The following is a 21,513-nucleotide window of genomic DNA, read 5'->3' on the forward strand; positions in this document are numbered from 1 at the left end:
CAGTGGATGCCATCAGGTCCCAGCATACCTTGTGTTTCAAAGACTCTTCAGTGGTTATAAAAACCCAAAGTTCTGGCAGAGACACCAGTCCTGGACCCAGGTATTGATGTCTTTGGGCATGCCTGTTTCTTCCGAAGTCTCTCTCCATTACTAGGAGGATTGAGGAAAACACTACCTGTGCTCTTGCATCTTTTAGCACCCTTCCCAGGGCCCTGAAATCCCTTTGATTGACCTTGGACTAGTTGTTGCAACATCATTAGTACCCACATGAAAGAGCAGGAGTGGGTAAGGCTTTAGTAAGCTTGTCAGTCATCTGGTGACATCCCTGATTTGGGCCCCAGGGAGGCAGCAAACTTCCCCGAAAAGAAGGTCCGGTCTGCAAATGGATCCTCTGTTCTGCTAAGCAGGGAGTCACCTATGACCATAACTCACTGCTGTTTCTTTTCAGCGCTGGTCTTAATGCAGGTCTTGTTGCGAGGTGTTGGTTGGTCTGACCTTGGTGAGAGTACTTGCATAGGTTCCTCCTCTTCTATCTCATCCTGTCCTTTGTCTACTATACCCAGAGCCTCATACCTGTTCTGTAAAGTTATCTGAGAGGGTAAGGAGGGGTTTCTCTTACAGCTCTGTGCAGTAACTTGCTTCAACCCCTCCCTATCCCTTGTAACGCTGCTTTACTCCTGGCACAAAACAGATCCTGGACTGTCCCGGTTTGAGGGACATGGACCTACCTCAGTAGTGGCCATGCTGCATTGGCTTGTGTGTTAACAGAGATGGCAGAGCACAGCTCCATTAGTTATCTCCTTCTCAGATGCTCCTTAGTCCATCCACCTCCTCCTGCAGCTCAGACACCAGCCAGTTCATCCACCTGGTCACACCACCTACAGACTTGCTTACTTGCTATCATCCTCCATCTCCAGGAATATCCCTGCACATATCCCATAGCCAGAAACCTGGGTGGTCACATGCTTTAACAGGAGCTCTGTCTGCATTGATTCTACTAAGTACTAGAAGCTCAGAAGCAGAGAAAACCATTTTTTTTGCTGTGTACCTCCCCACTGGGAAATATATATTCTCATCAGTTGCAATTAGCTGGGCTGATTGTTTTAGCCTGTTTAAATCACCTGTGCTGCTGGTTACAGGCTCCACCTCTTGCTGACTTTTCCAATCATTTGGTCTGGACTCAGTCACTTGGGGAATGCCTCTTGTTCAACTGTAGTCTCTCCTTATCCATGTGTATCCCTTGTGTGTCCCTCTCTGCTGTTTGCCACCACCGCTGGTGCTCCTCACGCTGCTCTGGCGTCCATGTAGTTCTTGCAGTGTCTCCATTAGTAAATAAGGTATTGGTGTTTTTTATGGGGTTGTTCTGGAAACACAGGGGTATTGATACCTTGCATGGAAATGTATTCAAGTCATAGAATCACATACCAGTTGACAGCACGAGGAACCTATGGGAGGTCATCTAGTCTAACCACTTGCACAATGTAGGACTATCGAGTTAGATCAGTTCTCAAGCAGAATAAGAGGTTATGCTTTGGGTTCTGGCTTTCTCAGGTTCAGATTCAGTTTCATTTCTCTTCTTGAACAAGAATAACTTTCTTTGACAATTTAATGTTTAGGATTTATCATAATTTTCTTAAAAACTGTTGGGTATTTATTACCATCCCCTGGAAAGCTTCTATCAGGGTGGATGGATGTTCTATTTTCTATGTAATAGGTAGGTTTATGTACTGTTTCTATAGTAGATACTAAAGTTATGAGTCTGACCTCTACCATCTATATCAAGCATTGTTAGCAGCATTCAGAGGGGAGCCTTTAGATACTTCTGGAATAAAGTAGTGAAATGCAGTATCCGTTTTATACTATGGAAGTTGCAACTGTTATTGTCCAGACTTCTTAGCTAGCTCTGAAAGAAGAAGACTAACAGCTTGTAAAACTGCATGAAAGTTCAATTCAGATTGTAAAAGTGGATGAAGGTTTTGATCTTATCTAATTTTTTTTTTCTATTTTTTGTTTTAGTTCTTTTTTTTTCTCTTCCTATAACTTTATTCCAGCACTGTAATGGTATGAGTATATTTACAAAGAGGTACTTACACTTAATATGTTATCTGTTAGATATTTGGGTTTCCATTTGGACAGAAGCCTTAAAAAAAATCACATTGCTAAAGCACTTGTGATTGGCACCAGACATAGTTTTAGTTATATAAAAACACTAATAGGTTTTGACAGGAGTCTGGAGAAGTCTACCAAGTGCCACATATGCACACCTTTCAGATATGCCATGAAGTGATAAGCCATGGTACTGTCTTTATCCTAGATACATATTCTTGAGAAGGAAAGCACATAATGAAATGTATTAATTACTTTGTCTTCTATACTGACTGTGAATAAATCGAATGAGTTAAAACAATGAGATTTTACTTCGCATTAACAAAATGTTTAAGCATCCTCATATATGTTTTATCTTTATACAAAAGTATAGTATAATTACTAATCTCATTTGGGCAAAACTGACACCGAGTTTTAGTACTGTAATTTTGTTTTGTTTGTATAGAACCAAAAATGTACTTGAGGTGAAGAAACGGCATGATAGAGATCACATTACATCAAATGTTCTGTTTCTTCCTTTTTTTAGGTTTTACTGGGACTTAATCATGCTCATAATGATGGTTGGAAACCTTGTCATTATATCAGTTGGAATCACATTCTTCACAGAACAAACACCACCACCATGGGTTATTTTCAATGTGGCATCAGACACTGTTTTTCTGTTGGACTTGATCATGAATTTTAGAACTGGGACTGTAAATGAAGACAGCTCTGAAATAATACTGGACCCTAAAATCATTAAGATGAATTACTTAAAAAGCTGGTTTGTGGTTGACGTCATCTCATCAATACCAGTGGATTATATCTTTCTCATTGTAGAAAAAGGAATGAATTCAGAGGTTTACAAGACAGCAAGAGCACTTCGTATTGTGAGATTTACAAAAATTCTCAGCCTGTTACGTTTACTACGCCTTTCAAGACTGATTAGATACATACACCAGTGGGAAGAGGTAAGGTATATATGGTTATAACATCATTTGCTAAGATCTTATTCCTACAAAAACCTATTCAGGTCTCTGAATAGCTTCACACAAACCAGAATGGAATAAAGAGTTTTTACTCCCCAGTTAGTGTAATTGCATATAGGTGCTAGTAGAAAAGCCTTGTTGGAAAAAAGCACAAAGGAGTAACCATCTTCTGTCTGCTAACCACAGAGACCAAAAATATGTTTGGGACCATCAGCGCAATGAGCATAGATGGGCTCCTTCTGAGAATATTAGAAATTTTAGCAACCACCTAAACCTGCATTTGAGTTTGGTGACTAGCACTTAGACTTATGAAGTTAATACTCTTGTAATCACAGAGAACTTAAAATACATGTTCATATTTTTCTATTTCAGGAGAAATTGAAGCCATTTATAATTGAGTAGATTCCCTGGAACACTCATTGTTTGAAGGCTGTATGTAGGCTGAATATATTGAATGCTGACTTTCCTCATAAAAATTGGGTAGTTCAAATTTTGAGTCATTTCCTTCTAAACTATCAACTCCACTATTTCCAGACGTGACCTTATGCTGCCTGCCAATTTGGCATGGTGATGTTTCCAGGAAATTATGGCATTCCCTAATTTGTCATACTCATGGCGAGGAAGTGTTTAATGCTTTGGTACATAGCACCATGATTCAATCATTTCATTTCTTGCCTGTCCCCATTTCTGTAGTTCTAAATATCGTAATATGTTTTAAAAGGAAGTGCTAAAAACATAGGAAAAATGACTGCTGTTTTCTAAACTTTTCTTGCAACAAGCGTAATGAGAAATATTTTGTAAAGCATTTTCACAGAAACACTGTTAAAATAGATTTGCATAAATTCATTTACCTATTTTAATAAAGATTTATTTAATTAAATGAATACCAAAGGATTATTTGGTACCATTTATGGTGCTTTTTCTGCTGGTTATCTCCCTTTTAAGGTATTATGTTCACATTCCAGTTTAATAGAAACCTAAATGCAAAGCCATCTCACAAATAACACCAGATTATATTTAAAAATGGCATGATGCTGGATGATACAAAGTACCAAAGTTAATAAATTTAGAGTTGTTTCTCAAAACCCTCCTGAAAGATCCTTATTTTTATTACTGTATTTTGTAAATTCTACTTCTTTTTGCCTCCCTGTAATGCAGTGTAACTAATTTTTGACACAGAAATAGAACACTGCAGTTTTGTACTCAATTTTACTAAGGCAAATGATTAAGCATATCTTGCAATTTTACCATAAAGCTGTGCTTGTTTTTTACAGAGAGGCAACCTTCTGAAATGCGTTCAATTACATTATTTTCTGGCAACTTGAGTTAATAGCTTGCCACTATAAAGCTCTACTAAGCAGAGAAAATAATACTTTTTTTCCCCCTCCTGTCTGTTGTCAAAAATAAATTAGATATTCTAAATGAAAAGTAGTTGAATCGAGCACTAAGTGGGACTAGAAGTGACCAGAAGATGTGATACAAACCAGCAATAGCTGGTGTTTGGCTCATGTAATCTATAGCTAATGGCTGCTGGTGTCTCCAGGTTAAAAGTTCCCTTTTGATTCCACTGGTAAAACTTGCGAAATATTTATTGTATGATACTTTATTTGGCAAGTATTAAAAAATAAGTAGACTCTATCTTTTTGTGTTTGATAACACATTATGGAGCTCCCTGGATGTTCTCAGGAAGGTGAAAGAGGATCTGAAATATTTTTTTTTGGTTTTGAGCCTGCAATAAAGTAGCAAGAAGCTTGTTGGGTGCTTTTAAAAGAGAGTTCTGATGACTGTGAGAACATGTGGGAACAGTGATGAATATGTAAACTGAAACAAATTTTGATAAATCCCAAAATGAAATGCGTGCAAAAAAAATTTTAATCTTTTCTTTAGCATCTTATAGAGATAAGAAATGAAGGTGGTGATGGATTTTCATATTTGGCTTTTGTTATCACAGTAGTTGATTATGATTTTGAATGTAGAGTGTGAAACTTCTGCATGGTGATTCATTACCACTTTGGAGAAATTGTATGTTATAACATTGTAATGTTTTAAAACAACAAAACTGGCTAGGGATGAACTTTGCCGAATTAGGAAACAATAGTTGGATGATCTCATAGGGGTAGTCAGTGAGACCTTTGCTGCTGATATTAATCTTTTCTGTATTGTGTGTGTTTGCACATGCACAACAGGGAGCAATTGTTAACTAATTTTTATGACACAGAATTAGCATCTGTTTGTGTGTGGTTAAAAGGATTTAATACTTTTTGTATATGGGCTGACATGTTGTTTTAAACGTGGTGCAGATAAATCTGAAATACTGTGTATTTGGATCCAGAATAATGACCATTATGTCAAAAATATTGAGAGGACAGTCAGCAAACTCATTCTTCATAAACTGCCAGAGGATACTTCTTGGAAAACTGATTAATGAACAAACCAGGATGTATAATAAGGTTTTTATCCTACTGAGGTATTTATACGTCCTCAAACAGAAAAGACAGGTTGAAATTGTTTGAGCTTTTCCTTTTTTAGTATCCCATACCTGGACTTCAGTTGGTTAGTATCCTGAACTTTAAGATGAGTAGGGAAAAATTTAAAAAGATTTTTATGTGATAGTAATGAAACCTGGTTCATTTTCTTTATTTATTTTCACATCACTTAAATCTATTAAATCAGGATCAAGCTGCTAATAGCCACGTAGAGCAATATCGAGGTAAATAATATATGCATTGTAGAAGCTTTCTCCTTAACTGTTATGAGGGAACAGAGCTATAGCCTGTGGTGCGATATATATGAAATCTGACTGATATATTAATATGTCTGATGTTAATAGTTTATCCAAATGAATGACTCAGTGGAAATGAGAAGAAACATTTTAATAAGGAGACAGGAGATACGTTGGCAGGAATTAATTTACTGAATTTGAAAATTCACATTGTCCTAAAACTGGTTTTAGCTACAATATTTAAAATATGCCAGTCTTTCACAACCCAAATGTTGACAAATAGATCATATACTTATTTAAATAAAATTATATAATATAACATGCAAGGAAAAATTTGTTATTTAAATGGATGATTGCAGAAATTATACTTTTACAATATTTTCTTACAGTGGGTTTGTTTTGGATTTTTTTTTTTTTAGCATGGGTTTCTAAAAATACCAAACAAGAAGAACTGGATCTAATTCTTATTTACTTTAACTTTATTAAATTCAGAGAATACAGTATGGCAGAACCAATAACATATTCCTGACATGATCAGGAAGTGGATATGCAGAGAACTAGACAGTAGTTAACTTCAAACCAAAGCCATAGAAGAAAATATGTTTGCTTGAAATAAAATGATTATAGAATGTTGAATGATCAAATTCATAATTATTTTTTGTAAAATACTTCTAAAAGAGAGTGAGAATGCTTAAGCTGCTGACCCCTGAACATTTTACATAGGTTTGCATGCAACTAGTAAGTTATTCTTAGTTACCAATGCTCATAGTTAACTGAACAATTAGAAATAAAAGATATGAACAATTAGGAATAAATACACTGTTACAATCAACTAATTTACATTCTTAAATATGATTTGTTCTTTGTTTTTTCAGTTAAGAGATGTCAAATGATATGCCACTTTTTTACATTTTCCTATGTATAAATTTACTGATTCTTTCAAATAACAGTTTTTTCCAAAAGCTGCTTAAGAAACAGACTTTAATAGCTTTTCTTAAAGCTATTCTGATCACAGGACAAGATCTAGTAGATGTATGAATAAATAAAAGTTGTACTTTAAAACTGTACCCTGTCTTTCTCATTCTGAGATATCTGATTACTTAGAATTAGAACAAATTTTAAAGTGACTGAGTGGCTTTAAAGTGGCTTTTTTAAAGTGGCTTATTGCAAGATGTGCAAAAAAGGTTATGCTTTGCAAAAAATCATCTAACAAAATATGTAATAATTGTAAATTGCAGCCATGTCTTATTTTGGTTTGACTTGTACTGAAATCTGGTTTTCAATTTGCCAAATTTTTTGCTTTCGTGTTACCAACCCTAATTATCACAGATCACCACTAGGTGTCCTCTCCTTGTTCTGCTCATTGCTAGAAGTACAAAAATACATATTATGTGTATATGATGTTGAGTCATTATTTTTGCCTAAATAAAAATATTATAAAAGAACACTTGAGTTATGTGGACAACAGAAGATGACTCTTACTTCAGTAGTCTGCTGTCCCCTATACAAAATTAAACTACTCTTTCTTTCCCTTGTAGCCTGGTGAGAAGTCAAGGTTTTGTGTCTTTCCTTTTGATTACTGACTGGGGAATTGTGTGGGAAGGGAGAGATTATGAGTTAGGTGGGTACTTGGTAGTGTTGGATAAAAGCACATATTGTTACTGATTATTTTATTTTAACAGGACTGTATCTCTACAAGACATATTTTTTTCCTGTCAATAATGGTGTTATACAGTTTTACTTATTTTTTTAATTAATGGTGCCATGGAAATGGGAGGTGACATAATATTTTTTCTTTCTTTTCATTCAGTTTTAATTCCTGTCCTTCAAGAAGATAGTTTAAAATATATTTTATAGGCCCTATAAAGTTGTGTCAGTTAGTGGAGTACTGCAAATAGAGATACCAGTACAGGTTGAGTGCATTTAAAAAATAAATTAAAGTAGGACACACTTTTTTATTGTCTGTTACAGCTGCATCAATCAAATATGGGTTGTCTAGTTCATAGGGAGTGAGGGGGGGAAATTTGATTAAATAACTGGGGGAAAGAAGACATTGGAGACCCCACCTTCTCTTACTGGCACAAAGTCTGTCAATTCTGCAATAAAGTTTCTGTATTGGTGACTTCTGCCTTCCTACCATTGAGAAGTTTGAAGTAGGAGAAAATTCCTATTTTCTGCCAGTTTCTACAGGAAGGAAACAGAAAATCAAGTTTTATGTTCTTTTGGAAAGTTGTGCTTGGAAATTGCCTCATGTATAATTTGGTGATTTTGTGTCCTCCCACATATAGTCTATGGCTTGGGGCAGGTTATGTGGATTGATGAGGAATATCAAAACCCTGAGCTATTTGGCACTTCCCCCCCCCAAGAAGTGTTCCCTAGCAGGACTAAGTAAATATGCAAACCATAGTGAGTTATTCATGTTGTTTAGTGTGCAGGTACTTGCTTGCATATGTATGTCTTACACAGTTGACTTTCATTTCATGCTGGGCTGTATCTCAGACACCTGCAAGGTTTGCTTGGGACTTTCTCCTTGTTCTGCAGTCTTCCCTACCAGATGAAGCTGTTGTCACATGTGCTTGACATGTACTGACCAGCTCCACCTCTCATGTAATCTAGAGAGAAAAAAAAACCATGCTGTTTGCTTGCAATTTGAATTACAAAATCTAAGAGTACTCCTTGATCAACATAGCTATGGTAGAAGATGAACTGTCTAGCTTCATCATAGCAGGAGGCCCATCCCTATCACGACTGCTGCTTTTATACATTTGGGGTTACGTGGTCTGATATAGAGGTCCCAAATTTTAAAAAGGAAAACATTTGAGAGGCTGGTTTTCAACCCAAGGCTCTACCGTTCTGAAGTATGTACTTTTCCTATAATGTGACAGCAGCAAGTGTTTTAACCTGTTTGTTTCTTTTTTTCTTTTCCAAGCCATGGGAATAATTTGCTGATATTTTACAAAATCAGTACAATCTGTCATATGTAGAGGGAAAACACTCAAAATAACTGATAAATTACTTTAGTTTCTTCGTGTTGGAGGAATTTTCTTATTTTGGATGTAGCTGTTTTATGCATGCTCAAAACCCACGTTTCACCCTGCATTTGATTTGTACATTTCAGTCTTATCTGTGTGGATGTGAACTAGTGCATAGTACTCCATCAGGACTGAGCTATTACAGTGTTCCTACTTCAAGCCATACAAACTGATCATTTGGAAATGTCAAATCACACACAGCAGAAGGTTGCTCAGCCTAGTTCCCCAGAAAGAACATGTTCTTTTTGTGCTTGTGAATTGTGCTGGCTGTCATTTTGTTACTGGGTAGGATTCTCAGTGCTGGTATTCCTCCCTAATTCAATTGGGACACTGGCTAATGGATAGTCTATCTCTATGAAAGCAGTTGAGAGCAAGGTATTTTATCTGCAAACTCTGATCCTATAGAGCCAAAACCCTGAATACTAGCCCTTTTCTTTTTCCACTTAAAATTAGAGAGGCAGTTTCTTTGATACTGTTGAGGCTATTGATACTATGCTTTGATAGTGTAGTTCTAGTTTATTAAATATAATTTGCCTATATGTGTAGAACTGAAATGTTAGAAAAGACACATAAACAATACATAAATTCCAAAATAAAGCATTATAAAATGTGAAAGAACATGTGAATCAAAACATTTTCATAAGAGCAAAAATCAGTCTCATAATATTGATATGCAAGCCTCAGTGCTGTTAAATAAGATTTTTTCTTTGTCATGTAACTTACAAGCCTATTCTCTGTGTTTTTCTAAATAGAATGCCTAATACAGTCTTTACTAAATTGGTAGTGTTCCAAATGGGAAATTATAATGGATCTCATTTTGTGCAAACCTTTTTGTTTATATGGAACTATCCATATTTTAACATTAGATGGGTAAATTGTACTCAGTTGTGCCAGTGCTTTTTCCTTTATTTCAATGAAAGCTATTTATTTGAGAAAAGTATATATCATTGCAGCTAAAGCATACATCCATGAAATATCACTGATGTAGATGATGGAGCATACTCTCGAGTTTTTATTTTTCACTCTTTTAAATTCTGTACAACGGTAGGAACATACACGTAACTGATAGAGACAATAGAAGGCATTATGATCCATGGTCTCCTAATAATAGAATACTAACTGCCAAAAAAGAACAGCACATTTGTAGAGCAGGCAGTTACTGAAATGCAAGCAAGACATAGAGTATTCTGTTTTTTAATTTCCTACTTTCTGATCTATAAGCATAATCACTTTCATGGGAGGAATATTCCATCTCCCTAAAGAGTAAATAGGAAGTGTTATGGGTGTAAAGTTTCTCACCTAATGTTTTTACCCCCCTTTTGAGACTGTGCAAACTGAGCTGCCTTTCCTATGTGCATATGCCAAGAGAGTAATTGTGTGGTGATGATGTTTTCCCTAGGAGATAAACCATGTAGAACATAGCCTGAGATAAATTTCCCTGAACTCAAATGCTGGAAGATAATGTTTTCTTTTTATATGAATGTTTTTCTGGCTTCTATAGTAATGGGCCTGTTGCTGGGAATCTTAGCTGTAGACCCAGTCAATCAGTTTTGAAAATGATCAGAACTGCATCAGCCTGTCTTTGACGCTGAAATGTAACATAGCTTTTTTTGGAAGAATTTTTAAAAGTCTAATTTGTTGTTCATTATTTTTTAAGCTGTTCTGGAGATAATTCCTTGTTTTGCACCTGATAGAGCTTGCACGCATTGCTCCTGCTTGAAGATTTGAAAAAATGCCTCTTCTTCCATCCTAAGCTTTTAACATAAGCAAAAAGTCCCCTTGGCTTTCACAGGGTAATGGCCTGATGGATACATCCCACATCAGGCAGGAGGGGAGGTAGGGGATGTTCAGTTCTCTTGCGAGACAGAGCTGATGGCCACTCACCAAGTTGTCCCACTCCTTCCCTGGAGCTGAAGAGCCATCAGAGAAGGTGATGACGGCCAAAGAGCTGTTTGGGCAGGCCCCAATCTGGATAGTGATTCACCATTCGGACACTGTGATATTGCGGAGTCCTTCCTGTGGTGAGCACACGTTACAAGCTCCCTTTGGTTCTCTGCAGTGATGAGACAGAAGGGAAACTTGTGAATTGGATTTTTCCATTTTTTTTCCACTGTATTTTAACAATAATGACAATTTTAGGTTTTTTCTTTGTAGGCTAAACACAGCCCAGATTTTAATTTGTCTTGGTATTCTCTTTATGTAGCTGCTAGGTCAAGTCATCTTTAGAGATTGTTAGGGATACAATGTGGCCATTTTATGCTGTCTTAAATAGGCTTACTTTTAAAATAAAGTTTTAGAAGACAAATTTGAAGTTGGGTTGCTGGTCTACATAGTAAAATATGCCATGATGGGAGCATAATGGGAGATTTGTAATCCACTGTAATAATATCTAATATTTGTGGGTTTTTTAAAGAAAAAAAAACAAGATGCCTTTACAGGCATTGCTATTTGAAAGTTGAGGGAAAAAATTATAGGAAAAACAAATTATAAAAGTGTACGGGTAGAAGCTGAGTATAAACAACTTTAACTTTTTCCTAACATTTGGCTACAAAGAAGCATTTAATTTCTTAAATTAAGTAGTCATGTATTAAAGGGTGAAAAGATAATTCATTAGATTTCAAGTTGATATAATTCTAAGTTCTACTTTAAGGAGAAAGTTGTCAGTTGCTGTGAACAGCTTTTTAAATAAAAAAACCCACCGATGTATTCTCTCATTCTCTTCTGCAGAGAACAGTGTGCTGGTGGAACTGCAGGTTTTAATTAAGAAATGTGGATTTTGTAGTAGAGCATTGCCTCAGTTATCTCAGAAAGGTTTTAGAGGTAGAAAAAGGAGATATCTGGAGAAGTGCTGCTGGGCTGTGCTGGACAGAGTGTCCGTGTACTGTTGCCTTTATTTATTCTCCCAGTCTGTCATGTTCCTTAGTTCATCTGGGCATTTTACCAAATAAGACCAGGACTGAAATGATACAGAATTCACCACATGTCAATGGGCTGAGGATCATGTTCTGATTTTGATCAAATTTGACTACCTTCTAATACAATAGAATGAGAGAATCATAGAATAGTTTGGGCTGGAAGGGGCCTTTAAAGGTCATCTAGTCCAACCTCCCCTGCAATGAGCAGGGACATCTTCAACAAGGTCAGGTTGCTCAGAGCCCCATCCAACCTGACTTTGAATGTTTCCAGGGATGGGGCATCTACCACCTCTCTGGGCAACCTCTTCCAGTGTTTCACCACCCTCATTGTAAAAAATTTCTTCTTTATATCTAGTCTAAATCTTCCCTCTTTTAGTTTAAAGCCATTAGCCCTTGTCCTGTTGCAATAGGCCCTGATAAAATGTTTGCTCCCATCTTTCCTGTAGGTTGCAATAAGGCCTCCTCAGAGCGTTCTCTTCTCGAGGCTGAACAACCCCAACTCTCTCAGCCTGTCCTCATAGGAGAGGTGTTCCATCCCTCTGATCATTTTTGTGGCCCTCCTCTGGACCCATTCCAAGAGGTCCAAGTCTTTCCTTTCCCCAGAGCTGGGCCCTCCAGGTGGGGTCTCACCAGAGCAGAGTAGAGGGGCAGAATCACCTTCCTCGCCTTGCTGGCCATGCTTCTTTTGATGCAGCTCAGGATACAGTCGGCTTTCTGGGCTGCGAGTGCACATTGTCAGCTCATGTCCAGCTTTTCTTCCACCAACACCTCCAAGTCCTTCTTGACAGGGCTACTCTCATCCCTTCATAGAATCACCTAGGTTGGAAGGGACCTTTAAGATCGAGTCCAACCGTAAAGCTAACACTGTCAAGTTCACCACTAAACCATGTCCCTAAGTACCACATTTACACGTCTTTTAAATACCTCCAGGGATGGTGACTCAACCACTTCCCTGGGCAGGCTGTTCCAATGTTTGATAACCCTTTCTGTGAAGAATTTTTTCCTAATACCCAATCTAAACCTCCCCTGGTGCAACTTGAGGCCTTTTCCTCTTGTCTCATCACTTGTTACTTGAGAGAAGAGAATGACACCCACCTCGCTACAACCTCCTTTCAGGTAGTTGTAGAAAGCAATACGGTCTCCTCTCAGCCTCCTTTTCTCTAGGCTAAACAACTCCAGCTCCCTCAGCTGCTCCTCATGAGACTTGTGCTCTAGACCCCTCACAAGCTTTTTTGCCCTTCTCTGGACACGCTCCAGAATCTCAATGTCTTTCTTGTCAATACTTGGTCCAGTCCTGTTCAACATATTCATCAGCGACCTGGACGAGGGGACCGAGTGTATCCTCAGCAAGTTTGCTGATGATACCAAACTGGGAGGGGTGGCTGACACCCCGGAGGGCCGTGCTGCCATCCAGCGAGACCTGGACAGGCTGGAGAGCTGGGCAAGGAAGAACCTCATGAGGTTCAACAGGCAAAAGTGTAGGGTCCTGCACCTGGGGAACAAGAATGTCAGGCACCAATGCAGGTTAGGCGTGGACCCGCTGGAGCCAAGTTCCGAAGAGAAAGATCTGGGGGTCCTGGTAGACAGCAAAATGACAATGAGCAAGCAGTGTGCTCTTGTGGCCAGGAAGGCCAATGGAATCCTGGGCTGCATAGGGAAGAGTGTGGCTAGTAGGTCGAGGGAAGTCATTCTCCCCCTCTACTCTGCACTGGTGAGGCCACAACTGGAATACTGCATCCAGTTCTGGGCTCCCCAATTCAAGAGGGATAGGGAACTACTGGAAAGAGTCCAGCGAAGGGCAACGAGGATGATTCAAGGATTGGAGCATCTCCCTTATGAAGAAAGGCTGAGAGAGCTGGGACTCTTTAGCCTGGAGAAGAGAAGGCTGAGGGGAGACCTTATCAATGCTTATAAGTATCTAAAGGGTGGGTTGAAGGAGGAGGGAGCCAGACTCTTTTCAGTGGTTGCCAGTGAGAGGACGAGGGGCAACGGGCACAAGCTGGAACATAGGAGGTTCCACTCAAATATGAGAAAAAACTTCTTCACAGTGAGGGTGCCAGAGCCCTGGAACAGGCTGCCCAGGGAGGTTGTGGAGTCCCCTTCTCTGGAGATTTTCAAGACCCGCCTGGATGCAGTCCTGAGTAACATGCTCTGACATGCTCTGGGCAATCCTGCTTCGGCAGGGGAGTTGGACTAGATGATCTTTATGGTCCCTTCCAATTCTAAAAAATCAGTGAAATTCAGTAATCAGCCCTGTAAGTTTTTTATTAAAAGCAAATCCATGAAGAGATAGCTTATTTTTTAAATTATTATTAAATAAATTCTGATAGAACTTTACATGCTTTATTCCTTTTCATTTAACCTTCTCATTGTTATTCCCATGGAAACTAGTGAAAATAAAATTAATGAACACTAAGATTTTTACATATACTATTTTTCTGTTTATTAGCATAATTGATTGACTCACTAGTTCTTGTCAGCTCTTGTTTCTCTCCTCATTTAAAGTTTTGAAACTTATAGTCCCAAATGAGTCATGACCATGGTGCTATGGATTTCCTTCCAGCTTCTCTAAAAGTTTTCTTCTGATGTCAAATGAAATATATCATGGTGGTCTTTAGAAGTTGTGATTATGTAATTCAGAATTGGAAATTTTAGCCCAGTAGTAGATTGTCATCCAAGCAGTGCAAAATAATTCCTCACCAATATAAAACTATAACTTTTTGATAACTCATGAAAGAGCTTGAATTTCAGGATTATTATACGTTTGAGTAGTCTCATTTTCCTTTAGTTCTCCTTTTTTGATCTTTTGACAGTAAGCTTTTTCAAGCAGCAATGCATCTCTAGCTATATGTTCCAGTGCTAAATATACTCAAAAAATGTAATAATATATTAATCATTATGTGTGCTAAATCTAGGGGAGCAGAGAGAAGGTGGGGAAAAAAAGAAAATCTAGCAAGAGAAGGGGCAAGTAAATGCCCACAAATGGATTTTTTTTCTCTGTAACTGTTGCTTCTTGTTAGCTACTGCTGTCTAGAAAACCAATATCAAAAATCTCAGCTGTGATATTTTCCTTGAGTATCAGCTTTTAGTTTAAGCTATGTGAAAATTATACAAGTGATATGGCTGGCAGTAACATAGACCTTTTGAATCGTGTCCACTACCCTGATGTCCAGTTTGTGGCTGGAAGCTGAGAACTCTATTCATTTCTCCCCTGACTGTGTTCTTGTCATTGCAAATACTCAGCAGAATCAGTCTGATGAAAAAGCAGCGTGACTGGTGACGCTCACAAGAAAATGTCTCTCTGAATTCCTAAGAGAGAAAGTATATTCAATGTAACAACTTCTTAATCTGCTATTTATTAATAGCAGATAAATAATAAAATAGCAGATAAATAATCTGCTTTTATTAATTTTATGTGCAAATATTTTTATTTTACTATATTTTAATAATTGTTATTATGGAAAGAATGGCTCATCTTCATGGAAATTATGACTACATTAGGACTATGTCTGGCAGTTTAGGACACTGAGGGAATTTATAATGGAAATCATAATGTCTGATACTTTCTCTCAAGATGGCTTGAAGACTTACTAGCCTTCAGCTAGCCTTAGCTTAGCTTTTTCTCCATTTTCCTTAGCAGCCACCATCTTTTAATCTGTGTTTATGTTTTGGGACTCCAGTTTGACTGGCATCTCAAGGTTTACAGTAATTTTATCATATAATAATTGAATTAATTAGTAAATTACAAAGGAATATTCTTGCTGATCATCGTGCCAGTTCAGTTGTCTTCTTGTAATTCTTGGATGTCCATCAAACTTTGGTGGTCTGGGCTGCTTAGGGCAGTTTGGGACAAGTGTAGAAGCAGATTTCTAGCTACCTAGAGGACTTCAGTAGGGTCAGGCACATGCAGACCCCATCAGGAGTAGGCAGCAGCTGAGCTGGACTGTTGTGAACACTATACTTGGGACTGAAGTGCCTCAGATTCACCCATGTTCTGCTTCCATGGCTCTAGTCCTGTGTTCACTGCAGTATTTGAACCATTTCTCCTCTCCATTTGCATGTATGTAACATTTTGTGTGTGCAGTATTCCAGTTGGTTAGTAGCTACCATTTTGGGGCCTGGCATTGTTCTTTTCACTGGATTTATGCTTGAAAACCTGATATAGGAATACAGAGATACAAATCTGTTAAATATTTTTTTAGCATTTTCACATTTCTTATGTTTTACATGGATAAAGTTTATCAAACTATAGTTTATTTTTAAATTGAGCTACAAATGCACTTGAGTGACCTCCAGCTGTTTTTCACACTAAGAAATATACCCCCAGGCATTTATTTTGCAACATCTTTTCAGTTCCCCACATCTTCCTTTATGTCATGGAAGTGTCTTGGGAAGACAGAAAGCCTGTGCTCTACGCTCGCAGGCAGTGGCTGAGGAGGGTCACAGTCTGTTACTGAGTCATAGCTCTGTTTCCATAGTTGAAGATTCAAAACATGAGAGGTTTTAGTGACAGTTTTTACTTAGGCTAGTACAAATAAGCATATCAAGAAGATATATGTTTCAGTTTCTTTTTTTTTACAGTTTGAAACAGAAGAGAGAAATCCAGTTTTCTAAACTTGTAATATTTGCTGAGTTAAACACAATGCCATCCCAGACAAAAGTTAAAGAATGTAGAGTTGTTACAATCATCAAATTTATTCCCTATTAAACATTTTCCCCAATAGTAGCACTGCATTATTTTACAAAGAGAAACAAACCCAAGAAAGTCCACCATATTGTGCACTAATGACTTGAAGAAAGGAAGGGGAAGACCAGGAATCCCTTCCCTCCCTGGTCTGAAGGGCTTTGGATAGGGTAGGCAGTGGGAGAAGGTTTGCACTGGCACACTGCCCTACCTGTCCCTATGCAATTCCTTTTGCCAGTCTGAGCGCTAATGGAGAGCGTGACTCTGCCCTAATGAAAGGAGCACTCATACTGAAGGAGAGGCAGCATGGGTATACGTGGGTTTTGTGGAATGACTGTTTCATGACACATACAGAAAGGACAATGCCTCAACCATGACATTTCCCATCGACTAGCTGTCAGCAGAGCTATGCTCTCTGTTATGACTCTAAGCAGCACCATCTGAAGTATCCATTTCTCTCCAAAAATTGGGCAAGGAGCCCAGATATCCATTAAGCACTGGAGATAACTGGAGAAACACTTCAAAATATGCTACCTAGGTGCCATAGATTTAGCTACGAGAGATACTCTCAAGCTCCTAACCAGTGACAGTATCAAGAATTTACTTGTATACAGAAGAAATAAGGTGTATGACGTGGAGAGAATGAAAAGATGAAGCTCATTTAGCTTTGCCTTATAACATTTTTTATTCAGTGATCCAGTCTGTTCACCTCAACTGAATTCAGTGGGGCTGCACTGGTGAAAATTAGAGGAGAATTTTCCATGTTACCGATGGAAACTCTGGAGTCTCCTCAAGATTTACCTTGCTGACCTGTTTCATTCATTTGCAAGAGGAAAAATAGATATGTCTGCTGAAAAGTGCTTTTAAATGTGGAACAGAATAACAAATCTAACCTTACTGAACTTTTCTTTTTAAGTTGCTCTTATGTTTAAGTGTATAGCAGGTAACTGGCATAGTTTGTTCCAGTTCTGAGACTGTGACAGAGATTTGCAGTGACACTGCTAGCTTTCAGTTATCTTAGAAGACAGTATCACAGAATCATAGAATCATTTAGGTTGGAAAAGACCCTTAAGATCATCAAGCCCAACCGTAAACCTGACACTGCCAAGTCCACCACTAAACCACGTCCCTAAGTGCCACATCTACGTCTTTTAAATACCTCCAGGGATGGTGACTCAAGTGTGGGAGACTGGCTAGCTGAGAAGGGTCGCGTAGACATGATCCAGCTGGCCGAGCAAGAACTTGAGAAACATCGGATTCAGGCCCCGTAACTGCTGAGCTGGCAAGGACACCCTGTCCTTGACTGTAATTGTTGTATGATAACAGGGAGATTGCAACTGCTCAGGCATGGGAAAAGAGGATGAAAGTAACTGTAAAGAAGGAACTAAGGGCGGGGTTGAAGTTTGGAGGACAGGCCAATCAGAAAGATGTATTGCAGAATATGTATTAGCTAATTATAACGAAGCATAAAAGACGGCTGTACTATTCAATAAACGAAGCTTGCTGATCACTCATATTGAGTGGCCCTGTCTTCCCTCCATCGCGACAAATGGCGCCCGAACAGGGACCCTAGAGAGGGCTGAACCTGCGAGCCACGAGTCGACGGAGCCTGGGTACCGGTCCTGAAAGCAGCACAGGAGGCGAAAGGGATTAAGGGATTGATCCCTGCGCCCGGGAGCACCTATAGAGGGTCCCGCCGGCCACGCGCCGCCGAGGTCTTGCAAAGGCTGCAACAGCGCTGACGAAGGTATGAATAGACAAGCGGCGTACGATTTGCTCAAATGCTTTTTAGAAAAGCGGAGCGTTCAGGGTATAGATTGTAAAAGGGAGTTGCCTGGGTTATTAGCGTATGGAGTAGCGAGAGGTTGCTTTGATAATCCAGATACGGTTTTTGAACACGAGGAATGGCGTAAATATGAGGATAAATTGTTTGACGAAGTTATATGCGATAATAAAACAGCCAAAAAGTTGATAAAGCCGTGGCGGGCAGTCGCTAACGCCCTGTTGCAACACCGAGCTGAGCAAAAAAAAAAAAAAAAAAAAAAAAAAGCAAAAAAAAAAGAGCCGTTCACTCAGAAAAAAAAAAAAAAAAGGAATCCCTTCATATATGGGTATTAAGCAAGGAAGAGAGGAGCCATTTGGTTTGTTTATCGATCGAGTAGCAAACGCCATACAGGCAGCCGGGGTGCCCAATTATCTCAAAGGCACTATACTAAAGCAGTGTGCTATACAAAATAGTAATCCGGCCACGCGTAACATCTTGGCTACATTGCCAGGGACATGGACCATCGAGGAAGGATTAGGAAGAATGGCACAGGTACCGGTGGGGCCACAGGCAATGTTAGTTGAGGCAATAAAGGAGCTAGGGAATAGTTTAAAGGAACACGCGCAGGCTACGCAGAGTCAGGTTTTAGCAGCCCTTGCTCCTTTGCAAACCTCCGCTGGGCGGTCAAATGCCCGCGGCACACCTCGTTTGCGGTGCTTCCGTTGCGGCGTCGCCGGACACGTGAGGCGGGACTGCAATGCCAACTCCGTGTGGTGCAAGAACTGTCGATCAGACACTCACAACGAAGCTGCCTGTCGTCGAGCTGGATCGGGAAACGGACGACCCAGCGGGAAAAGCCGCCCTGCGCCAACACAAAAAGCGGCTGCCTACCCAGCAGCGCACAACCCCTTCCTCTCCAGCCAGCCACAAGCGGAAGCCTCGGAACGGATCCTGCAACGCCAGTGCAGCTTACTGAGCAACAAAGACAAACGCTGCAACAAATAGCTTCTATGGTAACTACGCGTTCCACGCATCGGCGTGTTGAAGGTCTGCCCATTGACTTGACTGTTTTATGTGGTGAGCAGTATCTTATGGCAGCCTTAACTCAGCAAAAAAATAAAAACAGGGGAGAAGCAGGGGTCCACCACTATCGTATTGGAATGGATAGCCCCTCCGCTACAACCACGGCGGACAATACAGGAAAAAATTGCCACGCTAGCAGATCTGATCAGGAAGGGTCGCTGCCGAATCCTACAGGTGGATGGCACCCCGCCAAGCACAATATGGGTGCCAATAAAGCAAATTGACCTGGAATGGTACTTGCAGAATTCCAAGGAGCACGATTGTATGAAAGCGAGGAGCAAAAGACCATAGCAAGGGTGCGCTGGAAGATCACCAGGGAGGTTAACAGAATCCTTGGGCAACAACAATCACAAATCTTGACCAGAGTGTGCGGGGATGGCATTAAGGTCCCCCGCCTGTGGATGGTCAGTCCCCTGGATTGGGGGGAGTTCTGTCGTCGTTTTGCTACTATGCCTCCTCGCCAACGGACCCCACGGCAACGCGGGCGGCGTCGCTGCCGTCAGCCTCCACGAAGTTCAACCAACTAAAAACATGTGGGTCACGTGGGCCAACCAAACAGGGCAGACCTCCTTTTGTCTGTCCCTCGCCTCGGCTACTGATCCCTTTCGAACCTGTTTGTTTGGCGCGCCTATAGGAGACCCTGAGCATCTAGCCACTGTAATGAAAGGGTTCTTTACAGGCAACTGTACTAACCAAGGCAAGGTGTCTGAAACTGCATCATGCAGAATTAATAGCCTTAATGTTACGCTAGGCCCCTGCTATCTGGGCCAACTAACACTGTTTGCTCCAGATATACATACCCTCAGATATCATACTAGAAATAGACGATCTCTTTCTACCCTAGGTTCTGATTGTAATGACAATGTGGAGTTGTGGGGGACAGCAACTAACGTAGTCGCCTCTATCATCCCCGCTGTTGGGACCGCACATGCTTTAGCTAACATAAAGAAGCTTGCTTGTTGGGCAGTTAAGCAATCCAATGTAACCACGCAAATAATTATGGAATTAAGGAAGGTCTTCGTTGGGTTGGTATCATTATACTGATTTTGATAGCAGTACATGCAATACTGGGATGTGTAGTTAAGAAAGTTGAACAAGTCACTGAAAAGGTATTACTTGCCCAAAATAAAAACGGGGGAATTGTGGGAGACTGGCTAGCTGAGAAGGGTCGCATAGACATGATCCAGCTGGCCGAGCAAGAACTTGAGAAACATCGGATTCAGGCCCCGTAACTGCTGAGCTGGCAAGGACACCCTGTCCTTGACTGTAACTGTTGTATGATAACAGGGAGATTGCAACTGCTCAGGCATGGGAAAAGAGGATGAAAGTAACTGTAAAGAAGGAACTAAGGGCGGGGTTGAAGTTTGGAGGACAGGCCAATCAGAAAGATGTATTGCAGAATATGTATTAGCTAATTATAACGAAGCATAAAAGACGGCTGTACTATTCAATAAACGAAGCTTGCTGATCACTCATATTGAGTGTCCCTGTCTTCCCTCCGTCGCGACAGTCAAGCACTTCCCCAGGCAGCCTGTTCCAGTGCTTGATAACCCTTGATGAAGAAATTTTTCCTAATATACAATCTAAACCTCCTCTGGCACAACTTGAGGCCGTTTCCTTGCGTCCTATCAACTGTTACTTGGGAAAAGAGATAGACCCCTACTACGAGGTGCTGGGTACAGGGGGACAATCACTTCCTAGTCCTGCTGCCCACGCTATTTCTGATATAAGCCGGGATGCTATTGGCCTTTTTGGCCACCTGGGCACACTGCTGGCTCATGTTCAGCCGACAGTCGACCAACATGCTGTTGTGGTTTGGCCTCAGATGGCAACAAAGAACCACATGGCAGCCGCTCGCTCAGACCGGACCCCCCACCGCCACTACGGCCATGAGGGGAGAATGGGAAGAAAAAGGTAAAACTCGTGGGTTGAGACAAAGGCAATTTAACAGAACAACAAAGGGAACAAGAAACAACAACAACAATAACACTGAGAGAGGAATATACAACCACGATTACGATACCACCACTTGCCGACTGGACCCGGGATGCCCCAGCCCGCTCGGCTCCCCAGTGGTGACTTCCTCTCCCCCCTCTTCCCCAGCCAGCTCCTGGCTACCCCCTGGGCATGGCTCACATGGGATGGAATACCTGTGTCCCTGCTAGATCCTGGGGAGAATTAACCCTATCCCCGCCAGACCCAGGACACATGCCCAGGTCCTTTTCTGCTGGGCAGCTT

At 40.2% G+C, this 21,513-nt stretch overlaps 1 protein-coding gene and 1 long non-coding RNA gene across 2 annotated transcripts in view; one reads left to right on the forward strand and one right to left on the reverse strand.

Moving 5' to 3' along the window:
• The first annotated feature begins 267 nt into the window (after positions 1–267).
• The window catches only part of LOC141476819 (potassium/sodium hyperpolarization-activated cyclic nucleotide-gated channel 1-like), a 191,094-nt gene continuing 169,848 nt past the window's right edge, over positions 268–21,513 (forward strand). Inside the window, 3 exon segments of the mRNA XM_074165608.1 lie at positions 268–285; positions 1,486–1,550; positions 2,621–3,056. Coding sequence (XP_074021709.1) covers positions 268–285; positions 1,486–1,550; positions 2,621–3,056 — 519 coding nt within the window.
• Positions 5,934–21,513, reverse strand: part of LOC141476702 (uncharacterized) — a 42,690-nt gene continuing 27,110 nt past the window's right edge. The window contains exons 3-4 of the long non-coding RNA XR_012463679.1: positions 10,713–10,881; positions 5,934–8,408 (exon numbers count right to left, since the gene is read on the reverse strand). This is a non-coding gene — a long non-coding RNA (uncharacterized lncRNA). The remainder of the gene's footprint in view (positions 8,409–10,712; positions 10,882–21,513) is intronic.

Source organism: Numenius arquata, chromosome W (genome assembly GCF_964106895.1).
Source record: "Numenius arquata chromosome W, bNumArq3.hap1.1, whole genome shotgun sequence".
NCBI lineage: Eukaryota > Metazoa > Chordata > Aves > Charadriiformes > Scolopacidae > Numenius > Numenius arquata.